Source organism: Muntiacus reevesi, chromosome 1, assembly GCF_963930625.1.
Source record: "Muntiacus reevesi chromosome 1, mMunRee1.1, whole genome shotgun sequence".
NCBI classification, from domain to species: Eukaryota; Metazoa; Chordata; class Mammalia; order Artiodactyla; family Cervidae; genus Muntiacus; species Muntiacus reevesi.
The window spans coordinates 158,680,380-158,701,908 of NC_089249.1; the positions used below are offsets into that span (position 1 = coordinate 158,680,380).

The window sequence follows — 21,529 nt, forward strand, 5'->3', positions numbered from 1 at the left end:
TTTCTGAATGTTGAGCTTTAAGCCAACTTTTTTGCTCTCCTCTTTCACTTTCATCAAGAGGTTCTTTAGTTCTTCTTCACTTTCTGCCATAAGGGTGATGTCATCTGCGTATCTGAGGTTATTGATATTTCTCCTGGCAATCTTGATTCCAGTTTGTGCTTCCTCCAGCCCAGCGTTTCTCATGATGTACTCTGCATATAATTTAAATAAGCAGCGTGACAATATACAGCCTTGATATACTCCTTTTCCTATTTGGAACCAGTCTGTTGTCCCATGTCCAGTTCTAACTGTTGTGTCGTGACCTGCATACAGATTTCTCAGGAGGCAGGCCAGGTGGTCTGATATTCCCATCTCTTTCAGAATTTTCCAGTTTATTTTGATCCACACAGTCAAAGGCTTTGGCATAGTCAATAAAGCAGAAATAGATGTTTTTCTGGACCTCTCTTGCTTTTTTGATGATCCAGCAGATGTTGGCAATTTGATCTCTGGTTCCTCTGCTTTTTCTAAAACCAGCTGGAACATCTGGAAGTTCACGGTTCACGTATTGTTGAAGCCTAGCTTGGAGAATTTTGAGCATTACTTTGCTAGCGTGTGAGATGAGTGCAACTGTGCAGTAGTTTGAGCATTCTTTGGCATTGCCTTTCTTTGGTATTGGAATGAAAACTGACCTTTTCCAGTCCTGTGGCCACTGCTGAGTTTTCCAGATTTGCTGGCATATTGAGTGCAGCACTTTCACAGCATCATCTTTCAGGATTTGAAATAGCTCAACTGGAATTCTATCACCTCCACTGGCTTTGTTCATAGTGATGCTTCCTAAAGCCCACTTGACTTCATATTCCAGGATGTCTGGCTCTAGGTGAGTGATCACACCATCGTGATTATCTGGGTCATGAAGATCTTTTAGATTAGATTAAGAGACTTAAAAAGACATCAAATGTACTAAATGAAGTAAGTCAGAGAAAGACAAATATGATATCACTCATGTGGACTCTAATTTTTAAAAAAAAAAAAAGATTCAAGTGAACTTATTTATAAAACAGAAACAGACTTACAAATATTGAAAGCAAACGTATGGTTGCCAAAGGGGAAATGTGTGAGGGAGGGGTAAATCAGAAGCTTGGGATTAACATACACACACTACTATATATAAGATTGACAACCAATAGGGACTCATTGCATAGCACAGGGAACTCTACTCAATATTCTGTGATAACCTATATGAGAAAAGAATCAATATACGATATGTGTAACTGAATCACTTTGCTGTACACATGAAACTTATACAACATTGTAAATCAACTACACTCCAATAAAATAAAAAGACATCAAATGTTTTCAAATGGACAAGACTATAGTATCTATGGATGTACATTTGGATGATGAAACTATAAGAAAGATACAAAGAAGTTAATACTGTAATCAGGAAATGGCTGCTTATTGGCAGCAGAGTAGTGTTAGTTGCTCAGTTGTGTCCAACTCTTTGCAACCCCTTAAACTGTAGCCAACCAGGCTCCTCTTTTCATGGACTTCTCCAGGCAAGAATACTGGAGTGGGTGGCCATTTCCTTCTCCTGGGAATCTTCCCAACCCGTGGATCAAACCTGTGTCTCCTGCATTGCAGGCAGATTCTTTACTGTCTGAGCCACCAGGGAAGCCCAAATATAATGTAAGTGCCATGTAAATAGTTGAAGATGAGTAGCAAATTCAAGTTTTGATTTTTGGAATTTCATGGAAATTTTTTTTCAAATATTTTCCATCCTTTGATTGAATCCATGGGTATGTAGATACGAAGGGCTGACTGTATTTTCTTCTCTCTAAATATCAAATTCTTAGCAAATAAATAATACCATATACACTTTCAAAGTAAATTCACAAGTTTTTTGTTTGTTTGTTTGATTTTGCTTTAACCTGTCATGTAACATACTGCCATGAGTCTTTGGATGTGGCATCTAAGCAAAAAAAGCTGCATATGGTCACTCTCTGTATGAGAGGTATAAGTAAGGAGACAACATTTTTGAGGACTATTTTTAAAGCATGATAAATAGCATTATCAACATTATTCATGATTTAAATATTATGTATATATTACAGATCTCCATATCAACAAATATGTAAGGGGAACACTAGAAAATAAAAATTTTATAATGTTCTTATGCAGTGCTTGGCAGCATAAGAGCATTATAATTGGGATGGGGCATATAGACAGGACTTCTGGGTAGGTTCTAGTTCTTGACATGCCAGTGGTTATAGGAGTGTTTAATAATTCATTAAGTTTTTTTTTTCTTGTCTGACCCAAACAATTTATTTTCTGCATAAACATATAACCTCAATATGAGATGTCTAACTAAAGCAAGCACCACCAACAAGACCAAGACAGCATCTCCTCTTCTAAGGTTTAGGTTTTCCCCAGAATTCTTGATACAGGGAATAGCCCATACCAAGAGTCATTGCTCCCACAACAAAGCCTTGGGCTGCCACACGCATGTGGATCAGGTGAACAGACATTTTAGTATTTCCCCTGCTCTTCGATCTATATAATCCATATGCAACAATTGCTGCAAAACCTGCCATTCCAATGGGGACAAATGGTGCCTCTCTAGCTTTTCAGATAAGTTTAGATCCCTGATCTTCATCATATGAAGAAAGAGAAATATCTGTGTCTCTTGACATAGTGATTGAAGAATCTTCAGACAACTTCAAGACGTTTCAGGTTCCTACCAGATTTTGACCCCATCTTAATAATTCATTAAGTTTTATATTTAGTTTGTGTGTTTTCTACACATGTGCTTTATTTTCCAACAAACAGTTTTTTAAAAAGAATAACAAGGCAGTGTTATAAACAATTTTATGCCAATAAATTCAACAACTTAATTGAAACAAATTCTTTGAAAAACACAACTTACCAAAACTAACTCAAAATGAAATTAAAAGTTGGAATACCTCTATATGTATCACAGAAATTGAAATTATCAAAACCCTCCCCCACAAAGAAAACTCTAAGCCCAGATTATTTCACTGATGAAGTCTATCAAATACTGAATAATGCTACCAAACTTACAAAAATGTTTTCAGAAAACAAAGGAGAAAGAAATACTTCCTAACTTCTTTTAAGAGTCCAGCATAATCCTGATACTAAAACTTAAACAAAAGTTTATCAGAAAATGAAATAGTTATATTTTATTATATTGAGGAATTATTAATTTTAGGTGCAATAATCTAAATAAAAGTCCTTATATTTTAGAGATACATAATAAAACATTATAAATAAACTAGAATCATATCTAGTTTTGTTTCAAAACAATTTTGGTTAGGGAAAGAGTAGTTGAGACAATAAATAAACCAAGATTGACCAGAGTTGATAATTATTGCAGTTGGGTGATGGATGCATGGAAATTCATTATACTATTTTCTCTAATATTGTTTACACTCAAGATTTTTCATAATATAAAACAAAAAATAACTACAAAATGATTAAAAGACATTAAATATATTAAAACAATAAGTTCACAACAATAATTTAAAAAGAAATTAAAACAAAACAAAACCATTGAACACAAAGTTGCTAGGACATCAACTTACTATTTGAAAGGAATAAATAAGGGCAGAGATTTAAGCACTTATCTTACTATTCTGGTATGAACTTTATTTCAGGGTAACCAAATGGTCCTGAAGGATGTAAAAAGTTTTTCTGTAGAGAATTAGAACTAATAGAAGAAAAAATAATAGCATTAGAGATAATCATTTTGTAATTGCTAGTGTAATGACCAATTTATAAAATGGTCATAAATGGATGGTAAAACAATTTAGTGAAGAATTGATAGAGAACCTTATGATACAGGGTCAGCCTATCACCACCTGAACATGGAAGGAGCCTAGGATATGAAATGGGCAGTGAAGGAGAGCCGTCCAACCAAGAATACCTGTGCTGCTGTGTCAGTGAAAAATAAATCTTTATTGTGTTAAATCACTGTAATATGGGTTAATTCATTATAAAGGTTGGCTTACTTTAGAAGTATATCATTTATATATATTAAAACACATAAGCACATAGTTATATTTCGAAGATACATACATATCCAAACACATACTGAACACATTGAAGTGTGTGTCTGGGTCAGGGAGAGGAATGAGAATAGGAATCAGGGATTAAAAGAAGAAAATCAAGCAAAAAGGGGCCTGGTATCAACTGATAACAAGAGGTCACCATGCTCCGCCGAGCATGATTTAACAAGGAATAAAAAAAATTATAATTTAAAAGAGAGACAACTAATCTACTTTTTGTAGAGAGACCTCAGGCTAGTGTTAGCTGGTAATTATCTTCTACCTTGAGGAGGAACAAGGTATGATCTGGAGAGGAGGCAATGTTGAAGACAGAGCCTGTTGGAACCCTCCACTACATTCACCAGAGAAGTCTCAGGTCTGAAAAGTTCCCTAACTGAGACTTTCTCCCAAGTATGACCTTCACTCTCAGCTCTCTTTGGTAGTGATGCAGGAGGCATTTGCCATTCTCTAAACATTGGGCCTGGACCTGGCTATCTTCCCTTGGCACCACCTCTCACTCCAGCCTGAAGGAGGCTCGACACAGCTGAGAGGCTTGTTCTGGGCCTGGGTGCATTTTCCTGCCCACCCTCCATCTCTGCTTGAGGAGGGCTGAATAACGGTCCTTCCTCCAAAGATGTTCAAGTCCTAATCTCCAGAATCTGGGAATAGTGTACCTTATATGGCAAAAATGACTTGGAAGCTATGGTTAAGGTAGGGATCTTGAGATGGGGAGATGATTCTGTTATCACAGTGGGCCCAATGTAAGCACAAGGTTATATAATCACAATGTAATCCTCCTAATAGGAGACAGGAGAATCAGAGAAAGATGTAAGAATGGAAGTAGAGGTCAGAAAGGCAGAATACTATGTTGCTGGCTTTGAAGATGGAGGAAGGGGCCATGAGTCAAGGAACACAAGCAGCCTCTAGAAGCTAGAAAAGGCAAATAAATGGACTGCCCCCTAGAGTCTCCAGAAGAGGTTACCAACACTTTAACTTAACCCAATGAAATTGATTTCAGACCTGTGACCTCCAGAACTGTAAGATAATACATTTGTGTTGTTTTAAGCCATTAAGTTTGTGACAGTTTGTCATAGCAGCAATAGAAAACACGTACATAGGCTCTGCGGCTTGGCAGCATAACCTATTCTCCTAGGAGAGTAAGGTCTGTGAAAAGGGAATGGGGAATCGGGGAAGACTTCCTGGAAGCCCCTGCAGTCAGACTGACCTAGGTTCATACCATAGTTCATTTATTATCTATCTGTTAATAATGCATTATTTATAGTGTTACTGAGAATGGAATAATACTTTAAATTTCCTATTCCTAATTAACCACTTTTTAAATTTAAGTCACGTCTCTTCCTGGGTTTACACATATTTATGCCTCCATTCTGGGTGTTACTGAACACCCAGGATGTGCCTGGCACCATGTACAGAGCGAGCCTGAGTCCACTGCAAGCTCCAAACATTTCTCACCTAAGCTGCCACTGAGCTCCCGGTCAGTTCAGTGATCAAGTTCACTACCCTATCCTAAATGCAGGCTCTCATACCTGAGCATTCACATGGTCTCACGTCTCCTTGACGGACTCATCCCAGCAGCATCACCCCTTACCCTCTCAGGTGCTGTTTCCACAGCTACCAAGAGCAGTCTCGCCTCTGCCTTTACCCTGACCCTGACAAATGTCTGCAGCCCACTTAGAGGATAGTATGCTCCCTCTGGTTATATTTTCAAGACTCCATTTTCACCTCATTCTTTTTTGTCTTTCTGCATCTCTCTCCTTTTTCATGTCTTCTTCTTTGAGCTCCTAAACAGGTCCTCTTCATAACCTGGAAAGGTCTAAACTAACAGGAGAGCTAAGCCTTAAACAGCCAGTACAGAGGCAGGTAGGAGGGACCAAGGGTGTGTGTTTACCGGCTTCTCTGGGAGTGAAATGAAATCTAAGGTATTGAGACGGGATATCCAGGTTACCTGGAGTTCCCAGGCAGCCCCACTCACCCACCTCTCTAGCCTCTCAACACCCTCAGATGCCTATCCAAACTGAGCTGTAACCCCTTGACTTTGAAGCTCCCAACTCTTCAGGATCCAGCTGAATTGATCTTTCGTCTCCCACCCCTATCCCCTGCTTCTAATGTCCAGGTCTGTAATGTTGAGTTCTGATCCCATGATGTTGGGCCTACTCACCCTGCCTTCCCAGAAAAATATTTGGTCCAGGACTGATTTTCCTTGTATCAGATTAATGTACAGATTAATGTACCCTTTACCCAATTCTGGTCCAAGGGTCTCTTTCCTCAGAGCCTGTTGCTCTTTCTGTAAATACCAAGCTGCCTTTCTAGGACAAGGTAAGAACCTGAGTGTTAAAGAGGGAGAAAATTGCTTTCAGATCCTTTGGGCTTGGATGATGTTGACAGGTCTGGCCAAGTGATGGAACTTTGGTGGACGGGCAGGAAGGCAGGTGATCTGGGTTCTTTAACCTGAGGATCCTCACAGAGTTACCACGGGCAAGTCTGGGGCACTCTCTGCCTTCTCTAGGCCTGTTTCTCTAACCTCTCTGTGCAATAAGAGGGCTGGTCTTCATTAAGGCTCTATTTGAGCCTGAAGGTTTCACCCAGCTACTCCAGCAATGGTGCATAATGGCCACAAGAGGGCGGACAACCTCTTCAGCTCAGGAGTTTGTAGATGAAATGAACCAGCAAGCTTTAAAAAAAAAGGAATAAAAAATAAATAAATAAATAAAGGAATACAAGGGTTTCAAGCAGAAAGGTAGTTACCCAAAGTCACCACAAAATGGCAACAGGGTCAGGATACTGGGAAAGGATACTTGAATTCCCAGCCTAAAGGGAGGTCAGGAGCCCCGAGACCAAGAGGGATCGGAAGGAGAGGGCTGGTGGGTAGCAAAGAGACTTACTTATATTCTTTAGAGATTTCAATCCCTTTGAGAGGAGGAAACATGGTCTTTAGAGGAGAGCCACAAATCAAATGTGTTGCCCGAAAAGGATCTGGGTGGGGGTTTCGGGACAAGACTTGAGGAGTTTATGGGAACGAGAGATGAACAACTTGGCTTCTGTCCCTTCCCCAACATAGAATGAAAAGTAGAGAAACTGCAGGACTTATTTTAGGATTTGAGGAAGATTCCTCAAGTCAGGAAATGAAGTCACTTAGTCATGTCCTACTTTTTGCAACCCCATGAAATGTAGTCTGCCTGGCTCCTCTGTTCGTGGGATTTCCCAGGCAAGAATACTGGAGTGGGTTGCCATTTCCTTCTTCAGAGGATCTTCTCAACTCAGGAGGGCACAGCAAATAGGGAAGGATCACCTGACATCCTTTTTTTCTCCTTTTTGCCTTCCAATAATCTATTAATAGTTTCAGGGCCCAGGAAAGACAGGGACCAACAGAAGGGCAGTACCTGGGGTTCCAAGAGTTAATTTCCAAGAATTCATACTCTGACATCAGTCATAGCCCTCATCTCCACCCTGTCTCTGGGCCTGTCCCCTCGCTGAGCCCAGGTTGGCAGCTTCCCTGAGTTCCTTCTTTGGTGTAACTCACTAGGGCCCTGGGACCCAGGACCAGAGCCAGTGCCCTGCTTCCTCTGCAGTCCCAAGAGTCTAGAGCTTGCTCTAAGAGAGGAAGGAAAGCAGTCTTTCCCTCCTACTCTCCCCCTCCCAGGATGCAGGCCCTAAGACCAAAGAGCTTCAGTCTTTCTCTGCCACGCCCCCCATTGTAACCCAGACAAGGGGATTCCTTGTGTCCCAGCCACAGGGCGGCATCCTAGTGTCCAAATGGTGGAAGGTCTGGGGCAGGAAGGGGGAAGGGGAATCACAGGATCTGAGAAAATATCTCCCCCTTTTGGAGATTGTGGTATACCCCAAGTTTCTCCCTCTGGCTCCCATCAGAAGTTGACTAGACAAGGCTGAGGAACTCATCTGCATATTAAAGGCCTGAGGCCCAGAGTAGAAATTGAGAAGGTGTGGAGACACAAAGGCTGAACCTTCTGGCAGACAGATTTGGAGCCAGAATACAAGAATAGAGGCAACCCAGGGACAGAGTAAGACAAGGGCCTATGGCAGGGCAGGCCAAACAGACATTGAGATCTGTAGGTGGAGGCCCCTGCCAGTTTCCTCCCTAAAAGCAGAGAAACAGGAGTGCAGGCACCAGACAGGCAGGTGGTCAGAGAGGAAGTGAGAATCCCTAGAATAAAATGAGAACTCCCTGTGTAAATAGGAAGAACCTTTCTGAGAAGTGCAAACATCTGACTGAGAAACTTTCCTGCCAGGAGGGTAGTATATTCCCATTCACAAGACGGAATGGTAGGGAGAATAAATAATATGGTCTCATTTAGCAGCAGAGGCTCAAATACTCCTATATTCATCATCACTAAAAGACTGGTACAAAGGAAAGGCTAATCCATCCTGGCAGGAAATGACATCACTCACCAGACAGGAAGGGGTGGCCCTACCAACCCCAAAGGCTTCTGGGAGGGCCAATCCATGGAGGGTTGGCCCTGAATGTCCATGTCCCTCCACAGTCCTCCATGTTGGCCAAGAGTGGGGCTAAGGTTCCTAGAAGTTGGGTGAGGTAATCACATCCCAGTCCCTTCATCAGTGATTTCATAGGGATGCTAAACCCTCAAATCTTTACCTAGTTGTGGGGAAAGGAGAAGATACTATCACACCTGGAGCCACAGGTCAAGCCTCTAGAGTCCATGTATCTATGGAAATAGCTCTAGGGACCCAATAATTGAAGGTTAAAGGCAGAGCCTCCCCAGGGACCAGAGGGATAGTAAGGCCAGGTTTCATGGTAACTGATTTCAGTGCAGCCTCTTCCTAATTTCAGATAGAGGGAGAACAAATTCAAGGGAGATCAGGGCCTAGTGATGAAAGAGCCATAGGAGTACAAAAGGGTGGAAAAGTTGTTACAAGAAGGTCACATCATCCTGGCACTGGCCCCAGTACCAGTGGGTCTCAAAGCCCAACTTGGCACTCTCATCCTCTGGCGGCTCAGGAGGTGCACCTTGCAGCCCCTCCCCTGGGGGTTTCCACACGGCCCTCAAGCTCCCTAGCCTGGTAGCTGTCAGGTCCACCTCAGTTCTGGCCCTCTCCCCACCAGGTATAACCTTTGCCCAGTCCATCTCGGGACGGGGAGCCCCAGGGGGGCCGTGTTCATCCAGCTCGCTGGGCGCCACTGTGTCTAGGAAGCTGCCGATGGAGACACTGTCCAGCCGGTCAGTGGAGCTGGTGTCTGGCAGGCTGTCCCAGCTGCCTCGCCTTGAGCGGCCTGGGCTCCCGCCTGTCAGGCTATATTGGCTGCTGGTGAGGCTGCTGCAGTGGCTGGTCAACGTCCCCCTCTCCTCCAACAGCCAGCGCACCGCCTCAATGCCCTCGTTCAAGGTCACCAGCTGCTGCAGGATCTTCACATCGATGGCTCTCAGGTAAGCCTAGGGGAGTGGGAGAAGAAATCAGTCCCAGGTTCTAGGCCACGGGTTTCCCCAGTGTTTCTAGAGGCCTCTACCTAGTAATTCAACCAACTATGCTTGACTTTCAAGAATCATGTAAATAGAATGGTTTGGACTGTAGGCATTAGAAGCAGATAGATTGTTGCGAATGGTTTGGACTGTAGGCATTAGAAGCAGATAGATTGTTGCTTAAAATCTCAGCTCTACAACTGATCAGCTTTATGACTGTGGGCAACTTTCTTGCCTTTGTTGGGCCTGGGTTTCCTTGTTTGTGAAATAGGTTTAAATGACTCACCTCAAAGGGTGGTTGGGAGAGTTTTGAGATGTTGTCTGTTAAGTACGGACCACTATACCTGGTATAGAGTAAGATCTCAGTAAATATTAAATATTAAAATCCAATCCTACTGAGATTTAAACTTCACAGATAGAATATTTACTACTGAACCTGTCCAGATTCACAAGTAAGACTTAAAAGCAGTCATCCAAAAAGTTGCCTTGGAGGGGGCCAAGTGTTAATTGGGAACTAGATTGGGCCAAACAGAGGCATGAGCTGGGGGCATGGCATAAAGAGGATGCTAAGCTGGTCCCCCAGTCCCTCTAGGGTGTGGCAGTAGCTGCTGTGGGGAGGGAAGGGTTGGCTAAAGCTTCAAAGGGTCAGCATCCTGCTGGCTAGGGATTTGGGGCTTCCCTCTACTATACACCAGTCTCCCTTGCACTGAGGGCAAGTCTGACTTACTAGGTAATCTCTAGGGTCCTTTCCAGCTCAGATGCACTGAGTTATCTTCCCCAAGCACAAGTCTGAACTTGTCCCTCCCTTGCTCAAGAACCTTTAAGGGCTTTGCACTGCTCTCAGAAAATAAAATCTTTGGAATATTTTAGCAGCAGATATTCAAAAGCCTGTCATAATATGGCTCGTGCTCATCCCTCTAACTTCATCTCTACCATATCTCCATAGGAACTCCAGGTCCTGCCACACATAACTTTTAAAATTTCATTTCATTTAGTTTCACTTTTAATAAAAGTAATAGATTACATAGATTAAAGAAGCAAATAGTTCTGCAAGATTTGTTAAGAAAAGTAACAGTTTCCCCATTCTAAATTCCACTTGCCAGAGACAACTACTATTAATTTTTTAGCTGTTTATTTTGTTGTGTGCGTGCCCAGTCACTTCAGTTGTGTCCAACTCTGTGTGACCCTACAGAATGTAGCCAGGCTCCCCTGTCCATGGGATTCTCCAGGCAAGAATACTAGAGTGGGGTGCCATGCCCTCCTCCAAGGGATCTTCCCAACCCAGGGATCAAACCCATGTCTCCTATGTCTCCCACATTACAGGTGAATTCTTTCCTGCTGAGCCATCAAGGAAGCCCATTTATTTTGGTACTTACCTTCTAATTTCTAAATAACTGCTTACTGATTTTTAAGTATTTTCTGTTGACTTTGTACATAATAGAAGGTTAAGGATTTAACTCTTTCATCCTACTCCCTATATCCCTGCCATACTCATACTCTCCCCATTTCATTACAACATATGAAATAAAATTAATTATTCAGCATTTACCTTATTAGAACTTGGAAATGCTACTCACAGCTAAGCTATGTGGTTTACTGTGGTTACTTTTCCTTTTTTACAACTTTAAGTTTTCCTTTTCAGATAATAATTATTATCCTTATTATTACTACTACTTCCACAACTATTTTGCTTAGTTTGGTATATTGTTATCAGTAAGTCATCCCTAAGCTCTCTCCCAGTAGTCTGAATTTCCCTCTCAAAGCTTTATTTTTTAATTGAAGTATAATTGCTCTACAAGGTTGTATAAGCTTCCACTGTACAATAAAGTGAAATAGCTATATGTATACATATATGCCCTTCCTCTTGAGCCCCCCTCCCACCCCCCACCCCATCCCTTTAGGTCATCACAGAGCACTGAGTTGAGCTCCCTGTGCTATACAGCACCTTTCAACTAACTGTCTATTAGACACATTATAGTGTATATATATCAGTTCAGTTCAGTTCAGTTGCTCAGTCATGTCCAACTCTGTGACCCCATGAACTGCAGCATGCCAGGCCTCCCTGTCCCTCACCAACTCCCAGAGTTCACCCAAACCCATGTCCATTGAGTCGGTGATGCCATCCAACCATCTCATCCTCTGTCGTCCCCTTCTCCTCCTGCCCTCAATCTTTCCCAGTATCAGGGTCTTTTCAAACGAGTCAGTTCAGGTGGCCAAAGGATTGAAGTTTCTGCTTCAGCATCAGTCCTTCCAATGAACACCCAGGACTGATCTCCTTTAGGATGGACTGGTTGGACCTCTTTGAAGTCCAAGGGACTCTCAACAGTCTTCTGCAACACCACAGTTCAAAAGCATGAATTCTTCAGTGCTCAGCTTTTTTTAATAGTCCAACTCTCACATCCATGCATGACCACTGGAAACACCATACCCTTGACTAGATGGACCTTTGTTGGCAAAGTAATGTCTCTGCTTTTTAATATGCTGTCTAGGTTGGTCATAACTTTCCTTCCAAGGAGTAAGGGTCTTTTATATATATCAGTACTACTCTGCCAATTCATTCCACCCTCCCCAAGATTTTTAAACATATCACATGCTCTATCTAGTCCCTCTTCTCCGAGGCAGCTTCTGACCTGCTCCAGTCTGTCCCTGCTGCACACCTACCCTCCAGAGAGCATCTCCCTCCACTATCACCTCAAGGACTCCCTTTGCCTCTCTTGAGTTGGAGCCCAATTCCTGGATCCCACATCTTTTTTATTGACTTACTCCTTAATGTATGTGTGGCACTTTTCCTCCAGTAGCTTCCCAAGAAAAGTCTGCATAGACTATTCCTACATAGGAGGTATATTTTTTGAAGCTTCACATGTTTTAAAACATTGTTATTCATTCCTCACACTATTGACTGATTAGCTGAGCACAGAAATCTAGGGTGAAAATAACTTTCTGTCAGAATTTAAAGCATTGTTCCATCGTCTTCTAATTTTCAGTGCTACATTTAAAAAGTCTGATGCCATTCTGATATTGTATGTGACCACCTTCCCACTCTTTCTAGAAGCTTTTAGGATCTTCTCATGATCCTCAGTGTCTTAAATTATCACAATGATTTACCATCATGTGATTCTGCTTTCATCCTCTGAACTGGTCATTTGTTGGGCACTTTTAATCTGTAGGCTCATGTTCTCCAGTTCTGGGAGATTTTAATTATTTCATTGATGATTTTATATATATATATATATATATATATATATACACACACACACACATATACATATATATGAAAATACATATATATATATGAAAGAATGAAAGTGTTTAGTCGTTCAGTCGTGTCCAACTCTTTGCAACCCCATGGACTGTAGCCTGCCACGTTCCTCTGTCCATGCAGTTCTCCAGGCAAGAGTACTGGAGTGGGTTGCCATTTCCTTCATCAGGGGATCTTCCCGACCCAGGGATCAAACCTTGGTCTCCCACATTGCAGGCAGATTTTTAATTGTCTAAGCCACCTGTCCACGTACACACACACACACACACACACACACACACACTTTTTGTTCTTCCTGGAAATATCTTTTTATGGATAGAAGGTACCCTGAATGGATCCTCTATTTTTTCTCTCTTCCTCCTCTTCCTATGTGTATTCTAGTTTGTGAAACATTTCAACATTATCAACCCTTCTATTGAGTTTTTCAATTTTTTCCTATCATGTTTTAATTTTCAAGAGTTGTTTCTAAATCTTGGATTTTTTTTCTTCTTCTTTTTCTTTTTAGGTGTGGCATGCAGCATCTTTTACTTGCAGCATGCAGAATCTTTAGATATGGCTTACAGAATGTTTAGTGGGATTCTAGCTCCCTGACCAGGGATCGAACCAGGGTCTTCTGCATTGGGAGTGCAGAATCTTAGCCATTGGACCACCAGGGAAGTCCTTACATGTTTCCTTTTATAACTTTCCATTTTTTGTTCATGACTGCAATATTATCTCATCTCTTTAAGGATATAATTAACAATTGTTTAAGTTCTTATCTCTCTGAATATCTTTATTCAAGTTTTTTTTTTTTTTTTTTTTCTATTTGTTTAAGTCTGTATAGTTAAAAGCTTTCATCAGTCTTATAATCTTAAGCTGCTGTTCACACTCCAGACTGGTCTCTAAAAAAGCTGATTGGAAACTCTGTGCCTGAGGCTTGCCAACCCTGAACCTCACTAAGAGTCATTCAGTGAGGCTGTTCAGTTGGGTAAAGTAGGTAGCATCTTTTGTGTGTGTGTGTGTTTCTCTTGGGTTCATAAGATTCACTATATTATACCCATTTAGAGAATATAATGTAAGCAAAGCTGCCATTATTCTGGGAGCCAAGTAAGGGAAAGGCTGGGAGGGGTATTACATAACATTTGGCATATTTTAATTTAATCCTTCTTGCTCTCAGACTCCGCTTGGTGTCTCCTAATTTGGAGACCTTTGGTTTTATTATTTTTTAAATATATATTACTTGGTAAGTGTTTATTGAACTATTCAGGAAATAATTGCTTCGCTCAGACCAACAATGATAAGCCAAAAATAAGACTGAGTATTTGTACACTGAGAAAAATATAGCCACTGGAATGAAACAGTCCTAGATTCAAATTCCGGTTTTGCCGCTAATGAGCCATAAGAAATGGGAATATTTTTTTTCCTTTAAGCCATCATTTCTTCATGGTAAAAGAGGATACTCTCTAAAGGTTTATTAAGAAGTAGAAGGAACATTCACAGGCATGGCATACTGTCTGACAAGTATTCACTAATCAATAAAAAGTAGCTACACCTATTATTATAAACTTATCGACTATGGCATAAGCACAGAAAATCTTGTCCTTGAAATTATTTGTGTTTTTGGAAGAATATCCCAACTTGAATTCAATTAAACAAATGATTATTGGGTACCTGGATCTTCTAGTAATTACACAAAGACAACCTAGACAGCATATTAAAAAGCAGAGACATTACTTTGCCAACAAAGGTCTGTCTAGTCAAAGTTATGGTTTTTCCAGTATAGATGTAAGATTTGGATTATAAAGAAAGCTGATAAAAAAATATAAAAAAATAATAAAAAATAAAATAAATAAATAAATAAAAGAAAGCTGAGCACCAAAAAATTGATGCTTTTGAACTGTGGTGTTGGAGAAGACTCTTGAGAGTCCCTTGGACTGCAAGAAGATCCAACCAGTCCATCCTAAAGGAGATCAGTCCTGGGTGTTCATTGGAAGGACTGATGCTGAAGTTGAAGCTCCAATACTTTGGCCACCTGATGCAAAGAACTGACTCATTTGAAAAGACCCTGATGCTGGGAAAGACTGAAGGCGGGAGGAGAGGGGGACGACAAAGGATCAGATAGTTGGATGGCATCACCGACTCAATGGACATGAGTTTGAGTAAATTCCAGGAGGGGAGTTGGTGATGAACAGGGAGGCCTGGTGTGCTTCAGTCCATGAGGTCACAAAGAGTTGGACACGACTAAGCAACTGAACTGAACTGAACTGAACACAAAAATAATGGAGAAACTCTCCCTACTTAACAGAAGCTTACAGTTTCAATAAGGAGATCTGGACATAAATAACTGAAGTACCATAGACTATACAGACTATTAATGACACAAGATAAAAGAGATTATATTCAATTATTTCCTGCTGGGGACAAATAGATTAAAGGTGAAACCATTTAGTCCATGACCAAACTAAATGCATTAAACAAAACTTCTCATACTAAAAATGCTTCTGCTGCTTTATTTTCTCCTCCCTTCCTTCCTCTTTCCTCTCTTCTTCCATCCCTCCCTCCTTCCCTTTCTTCCTGCCTTCCAGCCTTCTGCCCTTCCCCTTCGTCCCTTCCTTCTGTTCCCTTCTTTCCAAAACGTACATTGCCAGTCTTCCACGATGATAAGGGAGTAGTGGGCAATTAGTTGCCCAGTTGTGAAGGGAATCTTAAAGAGTATGATTCTTAGATAGACATTCATCAACCCATTTGTGTTCAGTTCCATTTGCACCCTCAGTTCCAGAAATATCTGAGAACAGCTCCTGAGACCTTTGAGGTGCAAAATGGATTGCTTTTCTGCTTTCTTCACTGCTGGCTTGGAATTCAGCTTTTTTCAAGTCTACTTAGTTGCTACTCTTCCTTCTGCTTTCAGCTTCCAGATTTTATTCCTATCACCTTCTCTCCTATTCTTATCCTAATGGCTTCATGGCTTTAAAAATAAGCTCTTTACTGGCTTTTAGTGGAGTTTCAAGAGGGAATGGAAGTAAATGCATGTGTTTAATGTGCCATCTTGAACTGAATTCCCATTGACTCTATTCAAGGCCCAACTCAAATGTTGCCTCCTCTAGAAAGTCTTCCCCATACTTCTTCAAGATAAAATTAAGCCACTCGGTCGTGGAACAGTATTTATTGAGTGTTTTTTATAGGCATAGCATTTTGTAGATAAAGCAAGAAAAGACACCATTTCTTGCCCTTGGAGTGGATAAGATAAGACAAAGATACAAGCACTTAAAATTCAGAGCAAGAAATGCGAGGGAACATAAATGCTGCACAGAGATCTGTGGGTACCTAGAGGACTACAACCTAACCAGGGGAGTAAGGAAATGCTTCCTAGAATAAAGGACAGGAACTGAGACTTGAAAGTCAAGTGAGTCTTAGCCAGACAAAGCAATGGAGAGTCATTGTAGCCAGAGGAAATAGCTTGCTTCTCCAATTCAGTTGTGCCTTTCCAGAATACAAATCTGACCATGTCACTACAGTGAAGACATTCCAAGAAGTACTCCATGGGTTCCAGCACCTGTACCACACAGTGGCTAGTCTGTTTCTCCCCTAACCTAGACTATGAACTCTCTGAGAGTAGCAGGTCCCACCCAGTTCATTTATGGTGCTTAGCCTAGGATTGGGTAGGTCGGCTTCAGTGCTGTGATTCTCTGGCCTTCATTTTCTTTGGTGTCCTTGCTGGTCTCAGGGTTTGGGGACTGGGTTTTATCACATTGGTGGGAAATGAATCTGAGCAACAGATCCTATAGTCCTGTGACAGTGGGATTCCCTGACTGTGACAGCACAGCTCCTCAGAATAGAAGAAAGCAAAGCTTTCTTGCCAGAAAAAGAAACACTCATTTCACACCAATCTCTCTGGAAACAGAAAGGGGATAAACAGCGCAGAAGAAATGCAGCCTCAGAGGCCACTCCAACCCAATTCTCTTCCCAGGGGAATTCAGGTTCCCCATTCCTCCCTTAACAAGCACACATCAGACGCTCTGACCAGCCCTAGGGTCACAAGTACAGCTCACTCACAGACTCAATCTAAAACCCAGAGATCTGAGTCTTAGCTCTCTGGTTTGAGACTGAGATTCCCAGACTATTGTTACCCTCCCCCCCCCCCCATCCCCCTTCCATCACTCTAGAAGTAGAAAAACTGAGGCCAAAGAGAGTCAGGGCTCTGCTCAAAATCACAAAACGATTCAGGAGCTGACCCAGGACTTGAACCCAAGCCTTCTCTCTCCCTGCCTAATGCTTTTTCTCAAACTGTTCTGTGGGGGTGGGTTGCCATAGCAACAGTTCTGTGGGTGGGAGGATTAAGTACGGGAGGTTGCCCTTGTTTTCCCTTCCCACAGATCCGAGTCTGTCTGGTTCACTCAACTTTTGAGTAGGGGAGGGAAGTGGCCAAGAGGCAGGGATGACCTTGGCCTCAAGGGCAGGCCTGCCCGATCCCAGCAGGAAAGCTGGGTGAGGGGCAGTTGAAGGACACTATTTACAGGGCTTGGTCTAATTCTGCCACAAGTGGCTCCAGGGGAACCCGCCCAATGCCCCACCCTTTGTCCTCCCCAGTGCAGAGTGCATAAAGAGACCAAAGGCACCTTTGCAGAGGAGGGAGAAAGGATTGGAGTAGGGCACTTAGGGAATCTCTCCCTGAGCAGGACCAGAAGGCTCCCTCCCTTGTGTCTTTCACAGGTAGTCTTGGGCCCCAGGCCAGGCTGGGTCAGAAATGCAGAAAGACCCAAACAAAAGTGAAATGTATCCTTTCAAGTTTACCAATAGGTAATCTCCACCAGGGCTTCCCAGGTGGTGCCAGTGATAAAGAACCCGCCTGGCAATGCAGGAGACTGAGGAGACCCCGGTTCGATCCCTGGGTCAGGAAGATCTCCTGGAGGAGGGCATGGCAACCCACTCCAGTATTCTTGCCTGAAGAATCCCATGGACAGAGGAGGCTGGCAGTCTACAGTCGGCAAAGAGTCGGACACGACTGAATCGACTTAGCACACACGCAGTCTCCACCAAAGACAGGAAAGAGTTAAAGCCAGAGAGACCAGCCTTGGCTCCTCCCAGTGTGAGCTCTGGCAAGCCCCTCAGCACCTGCAAGCCTGTTTCCTCTGTGAGATGGGAAAAGGATAAGTGCTTTTCTCCCTCCAGTGACGTAAAAGACATTTAATGCATCTGGCACAAAGCAAGTCTCAGTACTGAAAATGTAAAGTGCAGGCGAATCATCTGAATTCAAAACTTAGTTATACTTTTTACTTTTTGTCTGACTTTGGGCAGCTACTTAGCCTCTCTGTGCCTCAGTTTCTTCATCTATAAAATATCCCTTACCTAATAAGTTTCCGTGAGAACTAGGAGACTATCTTGTAAAATGTTAAGCATGATTCCTGGCACATGCACTTGGTGAAAGTTAGTTTCCAAAGCAAGACATTCTAAGTTAGCTCTTTCTCTGCCCTGTGCTAAAGTTTGTACAGTGAGGCAAAGCCAGACCCTTCCCTTAGGTGGGCACAGTTACAGCCCTACTGGGGAGAATCTGGCAATAGCTTCCAATCTTCAAGGCCAAATGCACACATGGCATTCAAATCCTTCCCCCGGGGAGCCTTCCCTGACTGCTTTGCCCACAAAACTCTCCTTCCATCCTCTCAGGAAGCCCCAACACCTCCCTCCCAACGTCTCCCTACACACACACACACACCCCCCTCAGCATGGCACAGAACTGGGCACAGTGGGGCTCCAGGAAGACCCATTAGCTGACACACTGTGGGCTCCTGGTTCTAGGCCAGAAAGTAGCTGGCAATTCCTCAGTTCCCTAGAAATGGCTGCAAAGTGGTGGCAGGTGTAGATCACCCCCTTCACCGGAACCAGGGCCCTAGGGAGCCTGGGAGGCCCCAACTGCCCTTTTGGCTCTGAATCTAGAGCAGCAGCAACAGGGAAGGGGCTGGGTGCTGGTTTCCTCCTCTTCTCCCCAAGGAAGTGCAGGTGAGATGCAAATCTCCAGTGTACTGGGGGGCTGGCAGGAAGGAGACAGGGTCTGAGGAGGTGAGACCAATGCGCTGGTGCTGCTCCTCTGTGTCTGCTAAGCTCCTAGGAACTTTCAGATATTGCCTGTGGGTGTGGGGGATGCTGGGGAAAGAGGATGTTTTTAGTGGCCCTAGTCCAGACAGTTTTCACCCAAATCTCTTCTGTGCAGAGTGTTGGGGTGGATACTGGAGCCACAGAGGAACAAACCCTGGGCCCAGTTTGGAGGAGGAGGAAAAAACTGTTGCCCTGTAATGGTGGCTAGGGGGAAAGGAGGAGCTAGATTTGTGCTGTCCTAGGTTCTCAGGGCTTCCCAACCCTCACCTCTCCCCTCCCAATTATTTGGCCAAAAAAAAAAAAAAAAAAAAAACTTACCAAATCCTGCACCTCCCACTTGGAGTCAATACTCCACTCACCCTTGGTGAGGAAGGCAATTAATGAACCCCAAGGATTAAAGATTGATCTGGTAGGAATCCTGAGGAGTTAGGCAGGTGGTTTTAACTCTCTCCTCCCCAGCCCAACTCTGGGTACGCAAGTCCATCCCTTCCGGCCCTACGCTAGAGACTCCGTCCCCCTGGCCCGTGCAGCCCACACTCACCAGCTCCATCCTCAGCGCCATGATCTTGTCCCCCAGGCTGTGGCCCGTGCTAGGCGCCCCTGAGAGCAGCAGAGCGCCAGAGGTTCCCGGCTCCCACTCGCCTCGCAGCCCGCGGAGCAGCCCTTCAGGGGTCTTCCTGCCCACCTTGCCCTCCACGTCTCGCAGGTCAGGCGTCTGGGACTCTGCAGTCCCCTCCATGCGGGCCTAAGCCTGAACGGGGTTGGGCGACCGGACGCCGGGATCCCGTTCCCGGGGAGGAGGGGGGCGTCCTCCTTTTTCGGCTGCTAGTGCCGGGCGGAACCGGTGGGTCCCCGCCCGCACTCTGTCGCGGAGGGAGGAGGGCGCCGTAACACTCAGAAAAGCGGCGCAGAGCTCGGTATGTGTGTGTGAGTGTGTGGATCTTCGGGTGCTGCGCATACACCTCTGGCTACAGAAGCGGTGAGGCTGGGTGATGCTGAGTATTCACCTGAAGGAAACTCAACGCCTTCTCCTGACTGTGGCTCTGAGTCCAGCCAGGCACTCAGCAGGCGCCCAATGAATGTTTGCTGAAGGAAGGTTAAGTACCCTCAGTTAGGGAAATGGAATTTTAAGGAAGAGTGCTAACAGAGCTAAAGGGGGTTTGGGAAGCCTTCTTGGAGTAGATTTTTTACCGTCTGAGCCACCAGGGAAGCCCCTGGAGTAGAGGAGCTGGGTCTAAAACAGTGGTTGGAATTTAACTAGCCACTGACACACACACACACACACACACACACGCACACGCACACACACACACACACACACACACACAGTGTAGCCACTAAATTTAGACTAAAGGAGAGGAAGTCAAGTTCTTCTAACCAGTGAGGAGAAACCAATATTGAAGCTGATGCTTCTCATACCTGACTGTACATATATGGATTATCTGCCAATCTTGTTAAAATGCAGATTATGATTCTGTAAATCTAGGGTGGGGCCAGAGATTCTGCATTTCTAACAAGCTCCCTGCTGGTGGCCATGTGGTTGGTCCAGGGACCACATTTTGAGTAACAAGGTTATAAAAGATGGGTCTAAGATGCTTGGATTTTATTCTATGGGCAATGAGGATCCATAAAAAAAACTTTTTATGCTCTGACTTGATTTTGTTTTTTAATCCAAGTAATTCTAGTCCATGGCATCAGGAAGGTTTATTATTAAAAGATAGTTACCCTGACCTATCCTTTCCCACATCTAGTCCCAATTCCCAGAGGCAACCACTTTTAGCTATTTTTTCCTGGTGTTTATACTCATAGCTCCACAATAGGCTTTTATCACCATCTCCTGATTTTAAACATTGTCTACCGACTTCCTATTATGATACATAAGATTTACTGCACATTCTATACTTCCCTCCTTCCATTGGCCCTATCCATTTCTATCATTATTTTTTAGGTTGTTACCTTTGTAATTTTAAGTAACATACTTTTCTTTAGTATGCCTTGATCCATGAAAGGGTTTTAAATAAGAGACAGGCAAAATAGATTTGCCTTTTTGAAAACATACTCTGGATTGTGCAAGGAGAATTAAAGGGGTGAATAGCTGAAGTCAAGGAGACAAGGTAGAAGGCAAGAAACTAAAATGTCCTGCACAGGGGCTGGTTGTGAAGTTGGAAAAGAATTAGACCTGAATGGAGGAGGAATCTTTAGAAGGTATGATGGACAAGACTTGATAACTAGTAACATTCATTTATCTATACTGTCATTCAATAAGTGTTTGTTCAGAAAACAAATGATTTCAAAAAATATTATGGAGAATCTCCTATGTTCTAGCCATGGTATGTGGTACAAAGAATATAACAGTGAGCAAACAGACCTGGCCTGATTGCTGGAGAGAGACAGGGAATTGAGGGTGACTCCCAGCTGTTTGACCTGATGCTATTCACCAAGGAAGGGAACCCAAGAAGACTGGGATTGAGGAGAGATGGTTCTTGCAGGAGTCATGTTGAACTGACGGGGCCTATGAGAATGTTCACACAGTAGTGGAACACAGGTCTGCCTGGAGCTCAGAAGAAAGTCTGCAGAAATGAGTTTAGAAATCTAGATGAAAAGAAAAAAAAAAAGAAAGTTAGATGGTCAGAGAGCTCATGAGAATGGATGAGATCTTCTATGAAGAGTGAGTTTGAGGTGAGAAGAGGGTCGGGGAGAACCCC

General features: G+C 43.3%; 1 protein-coding gene, 1 non-coding gene and 1 pseudogene across 2 annotated transcripts; all 3 read right to left on the minus strand.

Annotated features, from left to right (window-relative positions):
- Positions 1-1,751: 1,751 nt before the first annotated feature.
- Positions 1,752-2,712, minus strand: LOC136152571 (HIG1 domain family member 1A, mitochondrial pseudogene; annotated as a pseudogene).
- A 118-nt stretch (positions 2,713-2,830) lies between these two features.
- Positions 2,831-19,667, minus strand: LURAP1 (leucine rich adaptor protein 1). Its single transcript, XM_065913862.1, has 2 exons — positions 19,366-19,667; positions 2,831-9,469 (listed from the first exon to the last, which is right to left on the minus strand). The coding sequence occupies exons 1-2, from the start codon at positions 19,561-19,563 to the stop codon at positions 8,948-8,950; spliced, it is 720 nt and encodes a 239-aa protein (XP_065769934.1). The 5' UTR covers positions 19,564-19,667; the 3' UTR covers positions 2,831-8,947.
- On the minus strand, positions 13,339-13,411 carry TRNAG-CCC (transfer RNA glycine (anticodon CCC)). Its single transcript has one exon. It is a non-coding gene; the product is annotated as a tRNA-Gly (tRNA).
- Positions 19,668-21,529: the final 1,862 nt, after the last annotated feature.